The following is a 24354-nucleotide window of genomic DNA, read 5'->3' as shown; positions in this document are numbered from 1 at the left end:
TTCATATGACACAAAGACACATCTTATATGTATTTAGCCCATATATACCTATACAGTTTTAGGAGTGAATACATATGTTTAGATGCCTGTGACAGCCTCTCAGCTGGTCAAACAATGCTGCTCCGCTGTTCTACGACAAAAAACAGGTGAGGACAAAGCGTACGACAGCTCCCGACCAGACGTGAGTTTTGTCTTGGCACAAGATCATTTTCAATCTTTGGCGCAAATCGTAAATGCCGAAAATTGCGGTAATTTCGGCGTACACCCATATTTTGGCGTACGCACGGTTGATAAATGAGGGCCATACATTGTACTCTTTATAGTAAAATAGTCTTAGACAAATCCTATTTAGTTTTCATTGTTAAAGCTCTTTTGTAGAAGTTTGGTTATTATATTTTAACCTGGGTTACATCCTAAATCCATTTATATTTAGATCTTTATTTTATTGACTTGGCTATTTTGACCTGGGTTACACGGGCAGCGGGATAGGCTATACTATACTTCCATTACGCACAGACTTTATGACAGTTAAAGACAATTAACCGAACGACGTTCTTGTAATGGGAAATAAATGATACTTTTCCGTTGAAAAAGTAGCCAGCATATATAATATTCCCAGGTGTCTTGACGAGGCTCGAAGAGAGATGAGTCACTAAACTGGATTCTGACGCGAGCGCATTGATCACAGCTGATTTGATTAATTAGCCTACTTCCGAAGACCTTCCGCCTACCAGGTAAATTGGAAACAAAAACAACGAATTATTTTGGAATTGTATGTGCGTGTTTTAATTATTGTTTTAATGTTTATAAGGCTACAGCTAATGTACGTTAGGCTAAACCACACAGGTGTTTTTAAGCAGATTAATTACACTTGTGGTTCATTAACCATTTCGACCGCGGATATAGGATTGTCTTGTGATTTGGTGATAGCACTTGCACCAATCGTTGTTGTTGTGTTTCGATCTTTTATCGCTAAATAATTCAATCAAATTAGACTTTGATCCGTTCCAGTTCAATGAGCTCAAACAGTCAACAGATGAATTCATTGTTTTTAAACCTTTTATTATCATTTTGATCATAGCCTGGCTGGCTATAGGCTATGTATAACCAACAGTTGCCACATGAGCTGTTGTTGAATCAGACTTTCTTATGACATGACATGAATGGTAAAAGAAGTAGGCCTACTCTACCCATGGCTTGGAGAGCGGTGATGTTCTTTACGTGAAAAGGATGACACGTCTAAACGATAGTAAACTCAGTCGCAATGTTGCTCTTGCGCCACACGGTGGCGCCTTGTTTTACGCACACGGAGTGTTCTCCTGTCGCACAGGGAGGGATATTTTGGCTATTGCTTTGTGCACTATTAAATGTCTCGGGGCATCCTGCGTGACCTGTAGGTGTTGCACTGTCTGCATGCATGATGCATGGGCGCCGGAGCACACTGCAACAACATTCACTGCGCTGCATAGCAGACTCCTTCCCTCTCTCCCTCTCTCTCGCTGTCTCTTTCTCTCCCATTGTCCAAGCACAGCCATAGGCAGGCAGGACTTCATTTGGACTCACTAATGAGCCCTCCACTCCATCGCCCCATGTGGAGGAATGTTTCCACTATAGTCTAGGGACTATAGGGAGTGTGTGAGAGAGAGAGAGAGGGAGAGGGAGGGAGACGTGGAAAGCGGAGAGTCGGTGGGTAGAGTGTGAAAGGGGGGGAGGCACTCACTGTACCTGCTGCTGCTCACAGCCTCACACTGCTCAAATATTAACAGCAGCTTTCCGGGCACTGATGCCGCTGCTTTGGGAGAAACCCAAGTTGTGGTGGCAGTCGGGCTCAACGGTCTGGAGGAGACAGATAGTCTGCTGCTGCTGCCGTCGCTGCACCTAAAGGAGTACGTCTGCCGCCACTATCCTGCCTGCCGGCTAAATGGAAGAGGAGGTCACAGAGCCTGGTCCTCCTCTTCAGACTGAGGGACCTGCTGTCACCCTCCGGGCAGCAGCAGGGACGCGGGCAGAGATGAACGGAGATCTGCCAGGCACCCCCTGCCAGAGGGATAATCCAGGGACCCTGGATATAGTGGAGAGTCCCGTGAGAGAAGAGCCTGTTGTGCTGCATGATGTTCCCACTGAGGAGTACAGTCACCAACAGTATGGGTAAGAAACGAAACGACACGGGCGAGGAGGAGGAGGGAGGGAGAGTCTCTTGTTGCAGGAAGCAAACAATCAAACATCTCTCCGCTCGTAATGTGTACAGGCAGCACGCTGGCTGGCACTGAGGGATGCTCTCGTTTGTCTCTTCAGTTTGTGGAGCATTTTGGACTTGCTTTTAGTGATGTTGTTTGTCATTGTTTAACCAGTCCAATTGCTTTTTTCTTTCTCTTTGCTTACCTCATTCTTTGTCTGGAGCATGATGCAAGTGTACAGACCTTTTATGTGCTTATTAGCCTTTACCATATGAGTGTGTCAACATGACAGGATTTAAAAAAAAATGTTTTTGTGACTTTCGCCTTTATTCTTTTTGTTTTTTATAGAGGGATAGATAGTAGACTGACAGGAAATAGGAGAGAGATGGGGGGGTAAAGTAAAGACCTGCGGTACACTGTCAGACTGGATTAACAGCCTGCAGGGTGCCTGGACCACTGAGCCAGTGGTTCCAATTAGTTTAGTCACAAACTCTTCATAATACTTTTCATTCATTAAATATTTATAAAACCTGGTCCCTACAGACACATTTCCAAAATAGCAAAAACAAAATGGCACAAAAATAGATCTACAAGCTCACAACACGTCCGTTGCAATGGGACGCATTAATGAGCTTGTGGATCAGCTATTTTCACTACATTTATGCGACATGCTTGTACGACCACCGACAAAGTACTACTAGGACATTAATTAATTTACCAAAAAATATATAAATAAAATAATGATAATGTGGAGATACAAGGTTTTCTGCCCGACAGCGACAATATTGAGGTTTCACAACCTGAATGCGTACAAATCTAATCTGCCTGCTCCCTTCGCCCTTGTACATAACCACACTGGCATTTTTGTTATACTGCCATGTACCCCCACTGGCATAGTTGTTCTGGCATAGTGCAGGGCCTGATGCTGAGAAATTGCCATCTGGCCTCCCTGTCATGGAGACGGCTATGAATACATATACTCTTTGAGTCAGTATTTCACTTCAATTAGTCATTCCTTGCCTCGGGACACTGGTTTGGTTCCTTGCCTCGGGACACTGGTTCGGTTCCTTGCCTCGGGACACTGGTTCGGTTCCTTGCCTCGGGACACTGGTTCGGTTCCTTGCCTCGGGACACTGGTTTGGTTCCTTGCCTCGGGACACTGGTTCGGTTCCTTGCCTCGGGACACTGGTTCGGTTCCTTGCCTCGGGACACTGGTTCGGTTCCTTGCCTCGGGACACTGGTTCGGTTCCTTGCCTTGGGGACACTGGTTCGGTTCTTTGTTCTTACTGTAATGCAGGACATGAGTGTCGAGGTATAAGATGTTGATTGTTCATGCCTGGCGATGGACTTTTTTGTTTATCTTTTATGATAGAGATAGCTGTCTGACAGGAAATAGGGGGGGGGGGGGGGGGGAGTGACACACAGCAAAGGTTGCCGGGATCAGGAGTCGAACTCGCGACATGCTGCCAAGCGGCATTGGCAGCCGCCCTATAGGTACCTAGGCGACTATGCCACTTCTTTTTCCACATACGTGTTTTGGTTTGTTAAAGATGGGCGTGCCATGGTTTTTTTCCACCATAAAACATGATCATCAGGTATTATGTATTTTGTACAAGGAGGAAGATTTTTTCCCCAAAAAGTGTACAGTATGACTGCAGATCACGCTAAACCCGTCTTTTTTCCCCCATTGTCTTTCCCTGCGTAACACGCTAAACCCGCCTTTTGTTTTATGTTTTATGTTTTTTGATAACTTTTAAGACATACAGGGTTTCCGTCGGTCATCCGTGACACGTCACACGTTTGGATAAAAAAACACTGACGCTCGATTCCTAAGGCTTCTGGGAAACCGAGGCTCACTACGGTGTGTGTCGGCCGCTTCCTGCTTGATCTGTACCTTGTTTATGTTTCGCATCGCCACGGTGGTGCATTCCCCGACTCAAACACAAACGATGGGACTATTTTCAGGTGGATTTTACAATAAGGGACACTGTGATTCTTCAAAGGTTAGTGTAAACACCAGCAGGGAACGAGAGTTAGATATTGATTTATAACGCAGTAAATGTCGTTTTTATGTGGACCAAGCACCAGTTGATTAAATATGCATGGTTTCCTGGTGGGTGGTGATGGGTGGTATTCCACCAGAACAGAAGCCACACACACAGTTTTTGTATGATAAAGGGGGAGGGGTTAGGGGAGGGAATTATAGTGTGATGTCACTATATCACTGGGTTTTTTTTCATTGACACGTTCGACTGTCAAGGTTTCAGCCTCCAGGAAGAAACACTAAATTCAAAGGGATGACATCATTGCACATAACAACCACACCAAGGGGGTCTATAAAGTACTGTCACCTCATAAACACATGAAAAACTGGGGGAAAAATGCAAAAATCACGCCACTCCATCTTTAATAGTTATGTCTTACTAAAGGGTTTGTGTTGTGAAAAAACAACATTGCTTTGGTGAAAGGCGTGCACTTGCACAAGTGCCATATGCCCTTGTGGTGTTGTTATTTGGATAATTCGTTTTAATTCTTGGTCTAAAAAGCAGCCTCTCTAGATAGACATTCCTGACTCAATGGAGGATCTATGAGACTGTGTTGGATCTATACTGCAAGTTAAAAGTGTCAGCGTTTGGCTGCTACCCTACTTATCATACTAATCATATCACTCAATGTAAGTGTTTATTTTTCTTTATGGCTTTGGGTAATCCGCTTCAAGAGAAGGCTGCGTTGTTCAGTAACCACGTTTGATACAGTATCTAAAAAAAACACTATTACATATGAATGAGTCAGCAGCACCAGAGCTCTTTTTAATTTGCCTATAAATTGGAATGTAGAATGCAGAGAGGCAGTGGTGTGTTCTTTTTAATTTGCCTATAAATTGGAATGTAGAATGCAGAGAGGCAGTGGTGTGTTCTTTGTAAATGGTATACTGGTGCATTTATATAGCACTTTTATCCAAAGTGCTTTACATTGTGCATTACCTTCACCCATTCCCACACACATTCATACACCGATGGAGGTGGAAACCATGCAAGGCACCAACCTGCACATCGGGAGCCATTCGGGTGTTCAGAGGCTTGCTCAAGGACACTTCCGACACTAACTCTGGGAGAGCCCTTGGGATCGAACTGGGAACCTCGCTGGTTCCCATCCGGTTGCTCCTACTGGCCACTCTACCCCTGAGCAACTGCCGCCGCAGTCTGTATTTACATCTGAGCATGCAGTGAAATAAATGACACTGATGAGGTGAGACAAAAGTGCAGTTGCGAAGACAGTTGAAGGACAGTTTGGATAATGCTGGCTCCAAGGGGAGGTCAATGTAGAAATGTGCTCTGCCCACAGCAAAGTTTAAGTAAGTACCGTCTGGTCCCTGCAAATTTTCCATTGGGACCCAAATACATTAGAAACAGAGAGAGAGGGGGGGGGGGGGGCATTACAGCACCACGGACAGCGACAGAGTGGGCTGGCCTGGTTTACTTCTCAACAGTAGGTTAATAAATACATGGGACAACCCTATCCTGCATGGTAACCAGGATGTGGTGCACCATGTACCGCCCTGAAGCATGCAAAGATGAATGGGAGAACTTGCACAGCTGTTGCAGCATTGAGGAGTATGTTAAGTTGAATGGGATAACTTGCACAACTGTTGCAGCATTGAGGAGTATGTTAAGTTGACAAACAAAGATGAAACTAGATAAAGTGCCCCTCGAGGCACATGTCTCCACCAGGGCATGTAAGGTTGTGGCCTCCTGGTGGCGCTATGAACGAAAATGCATTGCATGGATGCACCTGGGACGTATCCTCAGTGATGTATCCCAAGGTCATCAGGGTTTTTGGGTCTCGCGAACATCATACCCCTCACTTGGGTGACCCAGCCGGGGTGATCCCGACTTACGTCCCAGTAGCTACCCTCGATCAGACCCACTAGGAAAAGACCAGGGCCACACAATCCGTTGGGACCACTCCGGAACTACTCTGCCGGGACTGGGAGGCACAATTTTGGCAAGTGGAGGGACTAGGCTCTGTGGGTTGACTCCAGTCGGGGCCCCTCCTACGTCTCACCAGGTCCACTCCTGCTCTTACCAGGAGTACAGCCAGGACCTGTGCGTTGCACCAGACTCCCAGCACCAGACACTTCATTCAGGAGTGGTGAATTCTTGAGCCGCAATGGTTCTGCAGGCTCCACCTGGACAACGGTGGTACCGCAGGCTCCACTTGCGGCTCGAATGACCCTCCTAAAGGCCTTACCGAAGGTTTTTTGGGCTTCCTCCTCGCGGAGGATGCAGGCTGGGGCGCCAACCCCGTCTCCGGTGGTCACCAGACTGTACCTGGTTGTCACATAGTCTATTCCTATGAGTCACTATAAATAGAATACCTCAGAACGAAAATACATCGCATGGATGTACCTGGGACGTATCCTCAGGCAACATTGGCCTATAATAGGCCAATGTGAAAAGGGTGCCATTTCTTCTTACGCCTTGGATGGCAATTGGATGATTTGAGGCATTTTGTTCCAAAAATGTGTTTTGCAAAAATCCACCTGTTGGTGGCGCTATAACAGGCCAATGTGAAAAGGGTGGGATATATTTCTCAGCCTAGTAGGAAAGTCTGTGAAAGATTTCACGTAAATTGCATGCTGCGTTCATGATTTGATGCATTTTGTTCCAAAAATGTGTTTTGCAAAAATCCACCTGTTGATGATGCTATAACAGGCCAATGTGAAAAGGGTGGGATATATACCTCAGCCTAGTAGGAAAGTCTGTGAAAGATTTCACGTAAATTGCACGCTGCGTTCATGATTTGAACGAGAGATTAGCTGGTAACAGATGGACGGACGGACGGACAGATGGACGGACACACACGGACGGACGGACGGTGGAGACAAAGATCAAAGCAGGAGATTACAAAGCAAAGGCAAGGTCTGACAAGGGTGGCTGTGCTGTACTTTTGTTTCATTTTATCTTTTTATCTTACGTCTAAAAAGCGTATTTATTAACCTACTGTTGAGCAGTAAACCAGGCCAGCCCACTCTGTCGCTGTCCGTGGTGCTGTAATGCCTTACTTACTTAAACTATGCTGTGAGCAGAGCGGGCGGTCAGAAATAAACCGACGAGAATGGTTCAGTGGAAAACAGCAGGGATGTTTTGGGTCAAAATGATGAATTAGCCTATGAAAGAAATGCAAACTAAAGGGACCAGCGTGAAAGGACACGTGTGTGTGTGTGTGTGTGTGTGTTAACACACACGTGCCATTTTGACTAAAAATGTCTTCTACATCCTGACAGTTTTCTGAAAAAGCTATGTTTCTATGTCAGTGGTTCTTCGATTTAAAAAAAATAGCAGACCTACAAGCTCGTAGCGCGCCACTCGGTGGCGCGCTATGAGCTTGTAGATCTGCTATTTTTCAATAGCTAAAGCATAACATAATGCTAACACCAAAAGTGGTTCCCAGTGTTTTGCATTCCATACAGTAGCACAGGTTTATGAAATACAGGCACATATTGATTTTGACTTTTGCAAGAAACTGAGGACAAAATTACAAGGAATGTCCAAGTATGAATACTTATTTTATTAAAATGTGTTGACCATATCGAACCCCGGAGGGATTTATTAAATGTAGGCTAGGTAACAAACCCTAACGTAACCCTGGCTAAAATAGAGTCATAGTCTATTCACAATGTGCTGCTTGTGCATACATAGAACACAAGAGTTACTCCCTTTGTAAGTCTTTAGCAAGAGAAAGTAAGAACATGCTCTGAATTGATGAATCTATTTGTAACAATATTGATCTGTCTTCATACACATCAAGCTCTCTCCGCATCGTTCTCTGTGACGTATGACAGGTTGTACTGTATTGAATGTCCATGAACATTAAAGGACCATTTCACCACTTTTCAACCTATCTTCATAATAGGTCCTCACTAATAATCATGAAAAAATTGCGCATTTTTTTTCTACTCGGTCTGTGTCTCATAGGAGGGCTGTGGGCAGCTCAGAAACCGTCCTCCAGTGACATCATCGATGGGGAATACAAGCTAATAGAAACTGCAGGCTTTCTAGTCCTGAAAAGTTGCAATGCGAAAATGGAAGCCATCGTTCTCACGATAATGACATTTTTTGTAAAGATATCTTGTTTAAAAAAAAATCTGCCTAATGATGATGTCACTGGAGGACGGTTTCTTGACTGCCCACAGCCCTCCTATGAGACACAGACTGAGTAAACTAGAAAAAGGCACAGGTCTCCACCAGGAGGATAGGAGTGTGAGTGTGATGTTTGGCAAAATGTTTAGGAGCAATATAAATTGTGTGTGTGTGTGTGTGTGTGTGTGTGTGTGTGTGTGTGTGTGTGTGTGTGTGTGTGTGTGTGTGTGTGTGTGTGTGTGTGTGTGTGTGTGTGTGTGTGTGTGTGTGTATTGCAGCATTTTGTTTGAAAATGAGCACTCCTGTGAACTTTGGAAGCCAATCTTAGCCAATCAGGATGGAGTCTGAGAAATCTGAAAGACCTGTTTCGTTGAATGGCTCTAGAGAGACTGTGTACCAATTTGCGTGATGTTTGGACAAAATCTGTAGGTGTACTGTCCAAAAACTTGTTTTGCACAAAGTGGCCTCCTGGTGGCGCTATAACAGGCTGTTCTGGAAATTTTGGGGCAGAGGTTCATCGTTGGCATCCAGGGAGTGTGTGTGCAAGATTTGGCATCGACTGGGTTAACGGTGCCGGAGATTAGCTGGTCACAGACGGACGGACGGACGGACGGACGGACGGACACACGGACGGACGGAGTGCAAAACATACTCTCTCCCCATGCCTTCGGCCTGGTGGAGACAATAAATCATGCCATTTTATCATGATTATTAGTGAGGACCTATTATATGAAGATAGGTTGAAAAGTGGTGAAGTGGTCCTTTAATACTCTTGTAATTAGGGGGTTGTCATAGCCTCGCTGTCACATCACCCAAAGCCTGGAAGAATGGTGGTGGGTCTGAGATGATCAATTTACACAAAATAACATGATTGAGGTTGAGTGATTTGAACAATATTTGAGTAGGAATTGAGTTCCTTGTCCTGTTGGTGGCATCATGCACACGAAATAAGAGATAGCAAGTGCCTCTTTATGGATATTTATGGATATTCATTTAGTTTAGTTTAGTTTAGTTTTATTTGCACGTGATGTACATTAAAAGAAAAACAAAGGAAATTTCAAATGGAATGAAATACATTTGTATGAAAATAAAAATAAAAAATCAGAAAAGAAAATGTGCCGGAAGGACCAAAAAAACCCAGAAGGGCTTATCGAGTGGCCTTCCTTAAAGCTGCCAAGGGAGCTTAAGCTAGTTATAATAAAATTAAATGAAAATACATAATGATGATATTAATAATATTAACAATAATATTAATAATAATAATAATAGTAACAATAACAAGAAATGAAACAGGTAGTAACATTAATAATTATAATAAAGATCAGGGTGACTAGGGCATGTTGCCCAAGCTTAATAGGAATATGTAATTAATAATGATAAATAAAGAGCAGGGTGACTAGGGCGTGTTGCCCAAGCTTGATAATAAAAACTGCTGTAATTGTTTCTTGAAAGAACTCATGCTAGTACAGTCTCTGATGTGAGGCGGTAATTTGTTCCAAAAATGAGGTCCTCTGTACTTGATGGTGAATTGGGCGGATGTAGTCCTGAAGAAAACGGAATGAAGATCATTTTCTGATCTGGTGTAATGATTGTGGTTTTCATTGTTGAACTGGAAAACATTTTGAAAACAAGCTGGGAGTGCTTTATGAATGGATTGGTATAAAAAAGAGCATATTAAAGTTATTTAATTCAAAGATGGAAAGAATTTTCAGACACTTAAACAGAGGAGTGGAACTGGTGAGTCTGCTAGAAAAAGTAATCATTTTGATAAAACGTTTTTGTAACAGAAAAATACCATTAAGATTAGATTTGTTCAGAGAGAGGCTCTGATGAATATCCATAAAGGTTCTCCTACAGCTGTTTTATATTCTGCCCTTGGCCAGAATGGAACCTCGGAATCTCATTTTAGAACAAAGCACATGTGAGAAGAAATATTCAAGTCCAAATCTAATGTATACGGCCTCTTGCTTTATAGTGGTAATGTAGGCTATAGGGTGCTGCGGTGCTGCTTGCCTATCGGGCCTGGCTCTTTAGTCGACTGGTAACGTACAGTATGCGCCTTTCTGATACTTAAGTCCCGGGTCACCTCCCGGCCGAGGCTACAGTATCACTTCAATTGATTGATCCCCCCCCCCCCCCCAGGCCCGTGGGAAGTACTTTACACTAGCAGGGGCTGAACGTGTACCTGGGGGTCCGCAAAAATGCGCGTGCACGCGCATCATGCACGCGCATTTTCGCGCATTTTCACGCGCAAACGTGGCCTTTATTTTCCCTCTCCACACGCAAGTTATATATGAACGAACTGACACAGGCAATTAACCAGGATAAGGTGCCAATACTGTGATACAGCATATTTAAATCTATTTTTTTTTCTTTCTCTCCTGTTCGAGGGGGGGCTGTGCCTGGGGGGAGGGGGTGCTACAGCCCCCCCAGCACCCCTACTTCCCTCAGCCATGCCCCCCCCCCATGGTTTACTGACTTATTTAACACTTACCCCTGGAGGACAAACATAAGGATAGTGTACAGTATACACACTGTAGGCCTATATGTATAATGTATATTCGTTATCTATAGTTTGTGTGGAATTCAGCAGTGTTGAAACTTTACTTTACTTTATGGCGCCAGAAGTGTACCTCCCAGCCCTGGCAGAGTAGTTCTGGAGTAGTTCCAATGGATTGTGTGCCCCTGGTTTTTCCCTAGTGGGACTGATTGAGGGTAGCTACTGGGACGTAAGTCGGTCCCGGCTGGGTCGCCTGAGTGAGGGGTATGATGTTGAGAGACCCGAAACCCCGTTGACCTCAGGATACATCACTGAGGATACGTCCCAGGTTTTTTTTATAGTTATTCGTTTATTTAGTCGGAACAGTGTATATTGATGAATATTACATTTGTATTACATATGTAAATATACCAAATTTAGCAAAACATGCTAATTTCCATCACCAGACATCAAACATCAAACAATACAAACAGGACTGACATACAGGACATAGCATGCAAATACCTAGTACATTTCAAACGTAATAAGACTAGTAAGAATACAAAAATAAGAAAAGATTAAACTAATTAAGGTAGGTTTACTCTATTTTGGCCTAAGCGTCATACATGACCACAAGACTTGTTTCAATTGTCCTTTAAAAGCTGTGAAAGTGGGGATCTCCCTCAGTGTGAGAGGGAGCTCATTCCAGTATTGACAACTAGTGATGCACCGAATATTCGGCCACAGAAAATATTCGGCAGAAAAAATGCATTTTCGGCCTATTCGGTTTCGGCCCGAATAGGCAGAAAATATATCACCGAATAGTGTATGCAATTAATGCATTCAAAAGAGCAGAATAAATGTTTTATGGACCCATAATAGTGATTCATATTTAAGTTAAGTTTTGCCATAACCATTTATTTTGCCATAAATCAGGTGGCTTTAAGGTACGGCCATGACAGCAATGGTAGGCAAAAAAGATACATAATATTAATCATATTCGGATATTCGGCATTCAGTTTTCGGCCAACTGTTTCCTATATTCGGTATTCGGTTTCGGCCAAGAATTTCCCTTTCGGTGCATCCCTATTGACAACCTTTTATGGACAGTACATTTTGACTGAAGGTAGACTTTCTGCCATGGACCTCTGGATGCAGACCAGGGGCTCCATCTTGCGCCACCCTTATCCCTTATTTGCCATTTTTTACTATTTTGCAAATAGGTTTAGGGATAAGGGTTAAGGGGTGGCGCAAGATATAGCCCCTGGTGTCATTAGCCTGGCTAATAAGCCAGACCGAATCAGCCGTTGGCAAAAAAAAAATGCCTGCCACACGACAGTGTGATTTGAGTCTGGCTTATTAGCCAGGCTATGGTGTCATACCCACTGTCTCTCTTTTTATGTATAAATTCCTTGAGAGGAGGAGGAGCTAAATCATTTAGACAGGCACTTAGCCTGGATAAAGGCGCTATATAAATGCACCATTTACCATTTATTCTGTGAGAAAAATTATAAAAGGGATTTCATTAAATGTAGTATAATGTATATCATATAATTAAATATTCAATGTTTTTCTCACAGAATCAAAGTTATTATGGCTATGAATCACCAGGATCCTGGATGGCTTGATTGTGGGCCTAGAAAAAAATATATAAATGTTATTGTAAATCTCTATGGGAAAAAAATGTTTTTTTTTTAATTTTTCAGTGGAACCAGAAAACACTGCTATGTGTTGTTGTTTATGTTGAGCCTCATCACTGTAAACTCTGCCATGCGATTGATTGGCAGTTCCGAGCGTGCATGCATTGATCGGTTGGCGATTGATTCATTCGGGATGGTTCTAACAAATGGATCGTATTGAAACGTAGCTTATAGCTTGAATTGTTTTCTACTGTTGTAGTAGTCATGAAAAGGTTCGTTCACAGTTGTTGGTGGATATACATACATATCTCACAGTCACAGGGACTGTAGGTGTACAATTTATACTGCATTGATGGTAGCCTTTCAGGCTGCCTGTAGGCTATGCTGTCAGTATGTCAAGTGTTATATGCAAAGAACAATGAATAATGGATTGAGCTGTAGATGCACACATGTCTACTAATAAAGATGGAATAAACTTTAAAAAAAAAAAAAAACAGGCACTCTTGAACTTTCTAAAGTATTCAAAAGATTATTTTTTTCCCAAAATGGCACAGTGATGATATGAGTTGGGGTTTTTTTGTCAAATACCTTAATGGCTCTTTTGAAAAGTTGTTCTATAGGTTTGATGACTGTTGTCCCAGCAAATGACCAGTTTGTGAAACAGTATTCTATGTGCGATAAGATCATACAATGAAGGTATGTCTTTGCAGCTTCCGTTGTTAATTTAATATGGTCGAATTTGACGGAAGTTTTTCAAATTGAAGTTAATTGAACATGTTACTTTTTGAGTGGTGCAACCACTTCCTTACGGAGCTATGTGTGTGGCTGGGTGGGTGCCTGGGTCTGAGCACGAAAATAGCATGGTTGTTTTTCACCGCCTGTGCGCAACCTAACGCACACGCAAACACACACGCACATATTAACTGTATATATGATGATTTTGGGTGTGCCAGTACAGTACAGTACAGTACAGTACAGTACAGTACAGTACAGTACAGTACAGTACAGTACAGTACAGTACAGTACAGTACAGTACAGTACAGGGACCCCCACACGGTAACTCTCATTTCTCAACCGTTTCGGACGTGGGGCGGCTCGCCGGAACCGGGCCGGCACCGGGCCGGCACCCTGGCCGTGGTCCTGTGGGTCTGGAACTTCCGGGGACCACCCGGGGACCCCCACACGGAGTTGCAACACTCACTTCACACGGGTGTGATTTTTTATGTGTTTCTTAAAAGTCAGGTTTGAGTCCAAAATGACTCCGAGATACTTGAAGTGAGAAACTAGTTCCAATTCTATTCCCTTTGAGAACACATTTGACCGTTCGATCTTCACTGGTCTCTTAATGAACAGCATCTGACAGTTAATATGAAACATCTGACAGAAATCATTTTGCTTATTACAATAATGTTCCAGGACTAGAGGGCAACCACAATTATAAAGTAGAGACGTCCTTAAATAATTAATGGATTTAGAAATGAATTACCTTGACATGTATCTGGGTGCAAGCCAGAAGTATTATACATCAAGACAGGGTCTAATAATGTGGATCTCAGACTTCCTGTGTAGGGTGTGCAGGAGGATGCTAAACGCACACCAGTCTTAGTAGTGGTGCCAGCTCACGGCAGAAACATCTAAAGAGTTAAGTCTTAAAAAGACAAGAGTGGCTTTATATATACCTATACCCTGAAGAAGGCAGTTGTACTGCCGAAACGTTGGTTTTTACTCTGCATCCTAATAAATAATCGGCTCTTTGGCTATCAGTGTGTGCAGCCACTCTTTTGTCTTTTTAAGACTTAACTTTTCCTGTGTAGGGTGACCACCACATTTTGAACACTGGCTTCTTATGTAAATTTGAATCGGAACATACAGTAACCACTTCAGTGCATACATTTTGGCCATTTGAAAATGGCCGATCTACAAGCTCACAATGCGTTGTGATGCAAATAAGTTTAGGGATAAGGGTTAAGGGGTGGCGCAAGATATAGCCCCTGGTGTCATACCCACTGTCTCTCTTTTTATGTATAAATTCCTCGACAGGAGGAGGAGCTAAATCATTTAGACATTTATAGATAAAACAGGCACTCTTGAACTTTCTAAAGTTTTAAAAATTCAAAAGATTATATTTTTCCAAAATGGCACAGTGATGATATGAGTTGGGTTTTTTTGTCAAATACCTTAATGGATCTTTTGAAAAGTTGTTCTATAGGTTTGATGACTGTTGTCCCAGCAAATGACCAGTTTGTGAAACAGTATTCTATATGCGATAAGATCATACAATGAAGGTATGTCTTTGCAGCTTCTGTTGTTAAATATGGTCGAATTTGACGGAAGTTTTTCAAATTGAAGTTAATTGTACATGTTACTTTTTGGGTGGGTGCCTGGGTCTGAGCACGAAAATAGCATGGTTGTTTTTCACCGCCTGTGCGCAACGTAACACACACGCAAACACACACGCACATATTAACTGTATATATGATGATTTCGGGTGTGCCAGTACAGTACAGTACAGTACAGTACAGTACAGTACAGTACAGTACAGTACAGTACAGTACAGTACAGTACAGTACAGTACAGTACAGTACAGTACAGTAGAGGGACCCCAACATGGTAACTCTGTCATTTCTCAACCGTTTCGGACGTGGGGTGGCTCGCCTGAACCGGGCCGGCACCCTGGCCGTGGTCCTGTGGGTCTGGAACCTCCGGGGACCACCCGGGGACCCCCACACGGAGTTGCACCACTCACTTCACACGGGTGTGATTTTTTATGTGTTTCAGGTTTGAGTCCAAAATGACTCCGAGAAACTAGTTCCAATTCTATTCCCTTTGAGAACACATTTGACCGTTCGATCTTCACTGGTCTCTTAATGAACAGCATCTGACAGTTAATATGAAACATCTGACAGAAATCATTTTGCTTATTACAATAATGTTCCAGACAGGAGTAGAGGGCAAACACAATTATAAAGTAGAGACGTCCTTAAATAATTAATGGATTTAGAAATGAATTATCTTGTATCTGGGTGCAAGCCAGAAGTATTATACATCAAGACAGGGTCTAATAATGTGGATCTCAGACTTCCTGGGTAGTGTGTAGGGTGACCACCACATTTTGAACACTGGCTTCTTATGTCAATTTGAATCAGAACATACAGTAACCACTTCAGTGCATACATTTTGGCCATTTGAAAATGGCCGATCTACAAGCTCACAATGCGTTGTGATGCAACACCTTGTGAGCTTGTAGATCTGCCAAAAGATTATTAGACATTTGAAAACTTTAATTTAAATGGGACATTCTGCACAATTAGTACTTTTTCTTTTGGTACTTTAAGTACATTTGGAAGCCAATACTTTTGTGCTTTTCATCAAATGTTGAATTCCGGACTTTTACTTGTAACAGAGTATTTCTATATTGCAGTATTGATACTTTTACTTAAGTAATAACCTTGAGTACTTTCCCCACGACTGACAATAATGTCTCTACAACTTACGGTAGGCCTAATTTATCTCTAGTATATATTAATATAAATAATAGAATTTTAAAATAAAAGACAGGTAGCCTATATTGGCAGTTTTCTTTTTTGAGTGGTGCAGCCACTGGTGCTGGCTCGTTCCCTGGCTGGCTGGCTGGGTCCGTCCAAGCACGAAAATAGTGTTTGGTTGGTTTTCACCACCAAGTGTCACTGTTGCGCAGCCTAACACACACATATTAACTGTATATATGATGATTTCGGGTGTGACAGTACAGTACAGTACAGTACAGTACAGTACAGTACAGTACAGTACAGTACAGTACAGTACAGTACAGTACAGTACAGTACAGTACAGTACAGTACAGTACAGTACAGTGGAGGACCCCCTGGGGACCCCCACACGGTAACTGTCATTTCTCGACCGTTTCGGACGCGGGGAGACTCGCAGGAACCAGCCCGGCCCCTGGCCGTTCCTGTGAGTCTGGAAGTTCCGGGGACCCCCACACGGAGTTGCATCACTCAGTTCACAAGGGTCCATCCATCTTCAACCGCTTATCCGTAGTCGGGTCGCGGGGGCAACAGCTGAGAGAGAGAGAGAGAGAGAGAGAGAGAGAGAGAGAGACCCAGTTTCCATTACGACTAGCGTTTAATTGTTTATTTTTTAACAGAGATGATCATATTCGTCTCCAGACAGATAGTTGGGATATTGCAGCTGTCTTGGACCGTAGCCACACCATTAACAACCTGTCTTTACTCGCAGAGGTTCGGCACACACAGTCTATCAAAAGAAATGAAAACAAATCTGGCAAGGAAAAGACAAAAGCATCCAAAGCAGCTAAATAAATCCTCAGTGATGTATCCCAAGGTCATCGGGTTTCGGGTCACCCAACATCATACCCCTCACTCAGGTGACCCAGCCGGGGTGATCAAGTCCCGACTTACGTCCCAGTAGCTACCCTCGATCAGTCCCATTAGGGAAAAACCAGGGCCACACAATCCGTTCCTCCTGAACTACTCTGCCGGGACTGGGAGGTACCATTCTGGCGCGTGGAAGGACTAGGCTCTGTGGGTTGACTCCTGTCCGGGCCCCTCCTACGTCTCACCAGGTCCACTTCTGCTCTCACCAGGTCCAGCCCCTGTGCGTTGCACCAGACTCCCAGCACCAGACACTTCATTCAGGAATGGTGGATTCTCGAGCCGCAATGGTTCCGCAGGCTCCACCTAGCCCATGGTGGTGCTGCAGGCTCCGCTTGCGGCTTGAATGGCCCTCCATCAAGGCCTCACCGTGGGTTTGTTGGGCTTCTTCCTCACTGAAGACACAGGCTGGGGCGCAAACCCATACTTCTCCCGGCTTACACAAAGTTAGTTCGTTCATTTACCTTTAGTTAAACAGGTAAATGATGCTTAAAGAGATTACAAATTAGAAAAAAGCACTCATTAGGATGCAGGTCTTCGCCAGGCTGTGTGGCCTACCCAGGGGCTGTGTCGGTTGTGTGTTGCAGCCGGAAGGACACAAGAAAGCTGGATGGGGAAATGGTGTTTCTCAAACATATAGTTAAACTTTAGCACATTTGTGTGGGTATGAGACATGTATGGGTAGAAGAGAAAGCGCTCAACATGTGATTCCAATGTTTGATATGCTTTGTGTTTATAAGAAATGTTGGATGTAATGTCAAATGTAATGATTTATGTTACACTGTCGACAATGATCGAAAATAAACTAAACTAAAAATACGTTTTTGTTGTTAGAAATAGACTAATGCTCATACCCTTACATTATGCATATAGTGATGCACAGGAACAGGGATTGAACCCCAGTCTCCCACTCGCCAGACCAACGCACAGCCTGTGTAGTGCCAATAGGGCTGAGCCCGATTGACAGGGCTGTTGTGGACAGGACTTGGCTGGGTGGGTGCTACAATCACCCCCCAGTCTTATGAGCGCGTCCTCGCGCTTCACACTTAACGCTGCTGATCGCCGCACACAGCGTCCCTCCACGCTCCACGTCCTGCCGACTACGCCAGATTGTAGTGATGCGCAGAAGTGGGGATTGAACCCCAGTCTCCCACTCGCCAACCTGTCATGCCAATAGGGCTGAGCCCCGGTTGGCAGGGCTGTTGTGGGTCGGGTCTTGGCTGGGTTGGCTACACATAGATAGGTGTGGTTTGGGCGTTATATTAATCAAACCAATCAGCGTGCCATGTGCAATTGCCTTTAACCCATTTTGACCTGAGATCAGATTCTAAAAATGTCTTCTACATCCTTTCAAAAATAGCAGACCTACAAGCTCGTAGCGCGCCACTCGGTGGTGCGCTATGAGCTTGTAGGTCTGCTATTTTTCAATAGCTAAAGCATAACTTAATGCTAACACCAAAAGGGGTTCCCGCCCAAAATGGGTTAAGAGCAGGCTGGCTATACAGTATGTGTTATGCCCAGTGCTGCTATACTGTATATTGTACACTCTCTCCCTCTATGACATATGGAAGAGAGAGCCCGATATTTACATTTCAAGGTGGACAGAGAACTATAAATTACAGCAATCATTTGTGTTCTGGATTAATTAAACTGAATGGTCAGGTGTAGTACAGCGAACAATTTGTCTTTGATAAGCTTAACTGACAACTGATAAAAAACAACTTATTATTGACTCAAGGAATTAACTGTCACACTTCCTTGGATTTCAGTGAAATTGTGATCACATTCACAATCACTTAATTCAGAAGTGCCCGTGTTAGAACATTATACTGTATCATTGCAATCCATTCTGTATTGCCTGCACAATACAATGGATTCATGGAACTGAAGTGTTCTCTAAACATGGCCTAAATGCTTCTCTCTCTCTCTCTCTCTCTCTCTCTCTCTCTCTCTCTCTCTCTCTCTCTCTCTCTCTCTCTCTCTCTCTCTGTGTTCCATAGGGAGAAGATGCACCACGTAACGGCAGGCCTGCTTTACAAGGGGAACTGCCTGAGTCGATCAGTGTCTGAGACTGACAGTGATGTGTTGGCCAGCATCTCAGAAGAGGAGCTGGAAGGTGAGTCCTGGCTGGGGTTTGACCTTATAGCAAAAGTTACATACTGCAGAAGTTAGACTGGGGTTTGACCTTATATTGGTTGACCTGCATGGGCTGCAAGGCAGCGGTGGCCTAATGGTTATGGTTAGCGCCCTTGTTGCCGAAAGGTTGCCGGTTCGATTCCCCGGGCGGGCAGGAAAAATCTGGGTGGGGAAGTGATTGTCATCACTCACCCAACACCGCTGAAGTGCCCTTGAGCAAGGCACTGAACCCCCAACTGCTCCCCCTGGAGCTGCTTAGTGGCCAACAGTATAAGACTGTGGTTGTATTGGTCAGCTCCCAGGTTTTACTGTGTGTGTGTGTGCGTGTGTGTGTCTGTCTGTGTCTGTCTGTGTGCAGGGCGTTGCTGAAAATGAGCACCTGTGCTCAGCTACTTCCCTGGGTAAATAAAGTGAAAAATAATATGAAATTAGAGACTCCTAATTAAGTCTCCTATAGTGACTCCTGCAAAGAGGAAAGTATGAATTATTAATTTATTTTAAAATGTATTTATTTAGCCTAGTGTAACGGCTAGAAATCATTTAAATGTGTTAATTCTCAGTGGCAGTGGGTTATATAAAAACAACAACCCAACAATCAATGTACTGTAGCCTAATACAATGGTTTGCTGTTTCATAAATAATATCTTGGTCTCGGGTTGTTATGAAAAAGCAGTTTGGAGTGTATGGTGTTCAGTAAGTTAGTAACACTGTTGGTGCCGGATAATTACAAATACTAGTCCATCCATATCCGTTCGGGGATATGAACACCCAACGTATTTGCACAGCAATATGTCCTGTCCTCAGTTCTCTGTCGATTCCTCCGTCCTTTGTCCCATCTTTGTAAAACCTGCTTGAGTTTGGGCTCTTCTGCACTATTGTCCCCCTCTCTCCCCCTCTGTCACTTATATTGGCTCATGTGGCACAACCGCCGTTATGACATGCTCAGCCAATCACAGCGCAGAATGACACCCCTTCCAGCCAATCAGCATTCTGAGGACGTCCACACATTTCGTCCTCAAATTTTGAGGACGCAATGAATCTCTATAATTAGATATAGATCATAGCTTTGATATCTCTTTTAGAAGACAGTTGTATCAGTGGTACTCTCTGATAAAACATGGTACTGCAAAAGCACTCACACAAAGAAGCTGCGTCTTCATCTTCTGAGCCAACAAGCATTTAGGCCTTCCAAGTAGAGTTATGCGTCGCTCTTAACAGCAGTAAAGTAATTTGCTGTGTGCTGGCTTTGTCTTTTTGTTTTATCATGAGCCCATATCCATGAGGCTGTTTATGAGCCCTTTGTATTAACCTGAGTCTGAGAGTAATCACCTCGGCCTGTACAACACGAGGCAGATCGATACAGGCTCTTGGAGTCAGCAGTGGTAGTGTCACAGAGACGGAGGGGTGAATGAACCAGAGGCACACCCAGACTTAAACAATATTAATCCACCAATGCCACATTAAGCCGCTGCTAGGCAAATTGGCTGCAGTGTGCTCCGTAATAGCCAGCTGCTCTATCAGCGTCGCTTGAGCTTTAACCCATTTTGACCTGAGATCAGATTCTATAAATGTCTTCTACATCCTGACAGTTTTCTGAAAAAGCTATGTTTCTATGTCAGTCGTTCTTCGGTTTTTCAAAAATAGTAGACCTACAAGCTCGTAGCGCGCCACTCGGTGGCGCGCTATGAGCTTGTAGATCTGCTATTTTTCAATAGCTAAAGCATAACGTAATGCTAACACCAAAAGGGGATCCCGCCCAAAATGGGTTAATATGCATGGCGAGATTGGCACGGCATAAATTTCTCATTTGATTCCGCAGAGAATTGATATGCTATGGTCAAATAAATGTGAAAGCCGTAGCCGAGCTCCGGATATGAAAGACCAGTGCTTCCCCAACTCCAATACCTTCATAGCCGTCATCACAAATGTGATGAGGTAATCAAATTTGGAAAGTGGCTATGGCTGTTTTTAGCCCAAGGAGTGTTTTGTGTGGGTGCATAGAGCCCATTGTTACCTACAAGAGTAGGCATGGACAATGCAAAAGTATACACCTTTCCAATGAGAAGTGAAGTAGTTGTATCTTTCTATGGATTTGATGTAGTATGCCATTGATCAGAGATAAGCGTAAACGCTGCAACGAGGCGGTAATTTATCAGTGCAAGGAGGCACAATGCTGGCAAGGTTTTGGTCCTTAAGGAGTTGTTGCAAGGGAAGCTTCCAGTCTGGATATTATTGAGACTTTAATTTGCCATCAAAACAAATATAGTCTGGTACAGGGGCCGGTTCCTACAAGCTTCGCTGTGTATAATAAATAATGCATTACTGTAGCTACTTGACACATGGCCTCATTATGTATTGTCTATTCAACAGCTAAAGTTAAACATTTTTAGCCGTTATGTTTTCTTATTTTATTCCATGCTTGGTGCAAGGGATATGTTTGTGCACAGCAGCACAACAGGTGAACATACTTTAAAGGGATAGTTCAGAATTTTTTTTAACTTAAGCTGTATTAAATACTTTAATTAATATAGAGGTTGCAACTGTATTAATTGATTGCCCGAGTCCCGTGGTGGGAGTTCTGCTCTGGTTTTGGTGAAATATTAAGTAGTTCCGGTCATTTTGTGGGGGGCATACCTGTAGGGGGCCACGCATTAAAAGTAAATGAATCCACAAAACTAATTTGTATTGTTGACCTATTTCTAAAATATTAGTGCAACTTTCGTTAATTTTACCCCTCTATCACACGGAACTATGTTTTTTGTGTCCATATCACTACGCCCAAAAAATAGTTCCATGTGATAGAGGGGTCAAAGTTGAACGAAAACTAATATTTTAGAAATGGGTCAACAATACGAATGACGTTAGTTTTGTGGATTAATTTACTTTTACTGCATGGCCCCAGTGCCCCCCACAAAATGACCGGAACTACTTAATATTGACCAAAACCAGAGCAGAACTCCCACCACGGGACTCGGGCAATCAATGAATACAGTTGCAACCACTATATTAACCCATTTTGGGCGTGTTAGCATTATGTTATGCTTTAGCTATTGAAAAATAGCAGATCTACAAGCTCATAGCGCGCCACCGAGTGGCGCGCTACGAGCTTGTAGGTCTGCTATTTTTGAAAAATCGAAGAACCACTGACATAGAAACATAGCTTTTTCAGAAAACTGTCAGGATGTAGAAGACATTTTTAGAATCTGATCTCAGGTCAAAATGGGTTTAATGGCAGTATTTCCATACAGCTTAAGTTAAAAAAATCTGAACTATCCCTTTAAGCTGGCATCTTTCCAAGTGAGTCTCTCTCGGCTGACTGAACTCCTCACCCCATCTGGGAGATGTTCGCCACGTACCTGACAGGCCGCTTGTGTCACCTTGTTCCTTCGGTCATGACCCACACTTCATGACCATAGGTGAGACTGAGAGTAGGGACAAAGATTGCTCGGTAGACCGAGAGCTTTGCCTTCTGGCTCAACTCCCTTTTCGTCACAACAGTGCGGTACAGCGACTGCAATACTGTCCCTGCTGCTCCGATTCGCCAGCTGATCTCCTTCTCTGTCCTCCCCTCACTCCTGAACAAGACACCGAGATACTTAACCCATTTTTCGATTTTTCAAAAATAGCAGACCTACAAGCTCGTAGCGCGCCACTCGGTGGCGCGCTATGAGCTTGTAGATCTGCTATTTTTCAATAGCTAAAGCATAACATAATGCTAACACCAAAAGGGGTTCCCGCACAAAATGGGTTAAACTCCTTCACATGGGGCAAAGTGTCATTCCTTACTCCTTACAAAAGAAAAACAACTGAAATCTTGAAAAGCTGTTTTTGAATAATATAGTTAAAAGGATCCCTGGCTAATAAGCCTTAGTTATATTGCTTAATACAGTACATTATACAGTACTTGCCCTATATAACAAAAATGTGAAATTAAAAGCACCTGGAATATTTTATTTATTATAAAAAATAGTACGTCTTTCACTCAATACGGACAGCTCTCCTGTCGCAAGTTGGTGATGTCCTTTGTCCATGTGTGGTACAGCCCTATGGAATTTATGGAATGCATGTGCTAATAAAATACAATTTAATACATCCTTATGGCTAATATGAGCTTCAAAACAATTCATTTAAATACTTTTTATAAGCACATGCATTTTACATTCCATAGGTCTGGTAATAATGGGGTACTGATCTGGTGGGCTCTGTGTCTCCCCATAGGATCCCACTCTAACTCTAACAGACGTCTATATACTATACTATACTTTTTAAAATGAGAAGAAATTAAATATAAACTGTGTGGCCTTGTGGTTAGAGTGTCCGCCCTGAAACTGGGAGGTCGGGGTTTGATCCCTGGCCCGGTCATACCAAAGACTGTAAATTGGGGGGGTCAAATCTACTAATCAAATGATTCCCGAGCGCGGCACGGCTGCAGCTCACCGCTCCTTGGCTGCGGCTCACTGCTCCAAGAGATGGGTCAAATGCGGAGAACAAATTTCACTGCGGTAACGTGTGTATGACTTTGACTTTGACTTTGGTTCCACCTCCAAATTCAGTAAAGTATGGCAGCCTTTTCTATCACATGTTGACCGCCTTACACTCGTACCCCCGACTGAACCTGATTAGCTGTTACATGACTAGCCTGCCTGTCTTGCCTGGATGATGTGTGGGACCTTGAGCTGATTTGTATACTGAATGTATTGGAGGTTTTTTTTCTTGTTGTTTTCCTCTTGCGTTTGTGTGTTGTTTTTTTTGTTTTTGTTACTCTGTTTATCTCTCTCAGTTTGATATAGTGATTGGATATAGTACTTTATTGTCAGTTCACACTAAAATTTGTCTTGCGACCCAGCAGCCAAGTATGCAGAACACACACATATTTGATATAATACAAAGAACAAAACAATATTGCATACATAAAGACATGAAGACAAGAGCAATGTCCACCACCTACTGTAGATAACCCCTGGCTACAACTCCTGATTAAGCATCAAAGTCGACTGGTGGACAAAATACCTTTATTGTATGCTGGGACACACCATATCTCCTTCATGAAGGTAGCAACCTATATTCTCCGCATACAACACATGGCTAGTGTTTGAGGTGATATTCCTTGCTAACCTTAGGATGCTGTTATCATAGTATGATAACATCATCTACGTATGCTAATCATACGTAGATGTATAGAGTCTCTGGAGTGGTTGTCCAACAATCTTTGAACAAATGTTCAGTTGTTGCAGCAGTTGTGACTTTAGGGCTGCAGACAAACATCCATACCAGATGGTACTACAGTACTGAAGAAAATACTAACAGAAGTGAAGAACAAAAGAAGAATTATACTAACACCGAAGGATCTTACACGACGAAGGAAGTAGATTCTTTGCTTTCTTTTCT

The 24354-nt window shown here is 43.3% G+C and overlaps 1 protein-coding gene across 1 annotated transcript in view; it reads left to right on the top strand.

Moving 5' to 3' along the window:
- Positions 1-2022: 2022 nt before the first annotated feature.
- Positions 2023-24354, top strand: part of caln1 (calneuron 1) — a gene marked incomplete at its 3' end in the record, with an annotated part of 101030 nt that continues 78698 nt past the window's right edge. Inside the window, exons 1-2 of the mRNA XM_079514743.1 lie at positions 2023-2148; positions 18831-18946. Coding sequence (XP_079370869.1) covers positions 18838-18946 — 109 coding nt within the window. The 5' untranslated portion in view covers positions 2023-2148; positions 18831-18837. The remainder of the gene's footprint in view (positions 2149-18830; positions 18947-24354) is intronic.

This window comes from Electrona antarctica, assembly GCF_951216825.1.
Source record: "Electrona antarctica genome assembly, chromosome: 11".
In the NCBI taxonomy this organism is placed as follows: Eukaryota; Metazoa; Chordata; class Actinopteri; order Myctophiformes; family Myctophidae; genus Electrona; species Electrona antarctica.
This window is presented reverse-complemented; position numbering and strand designations above follow the sequence as displayed.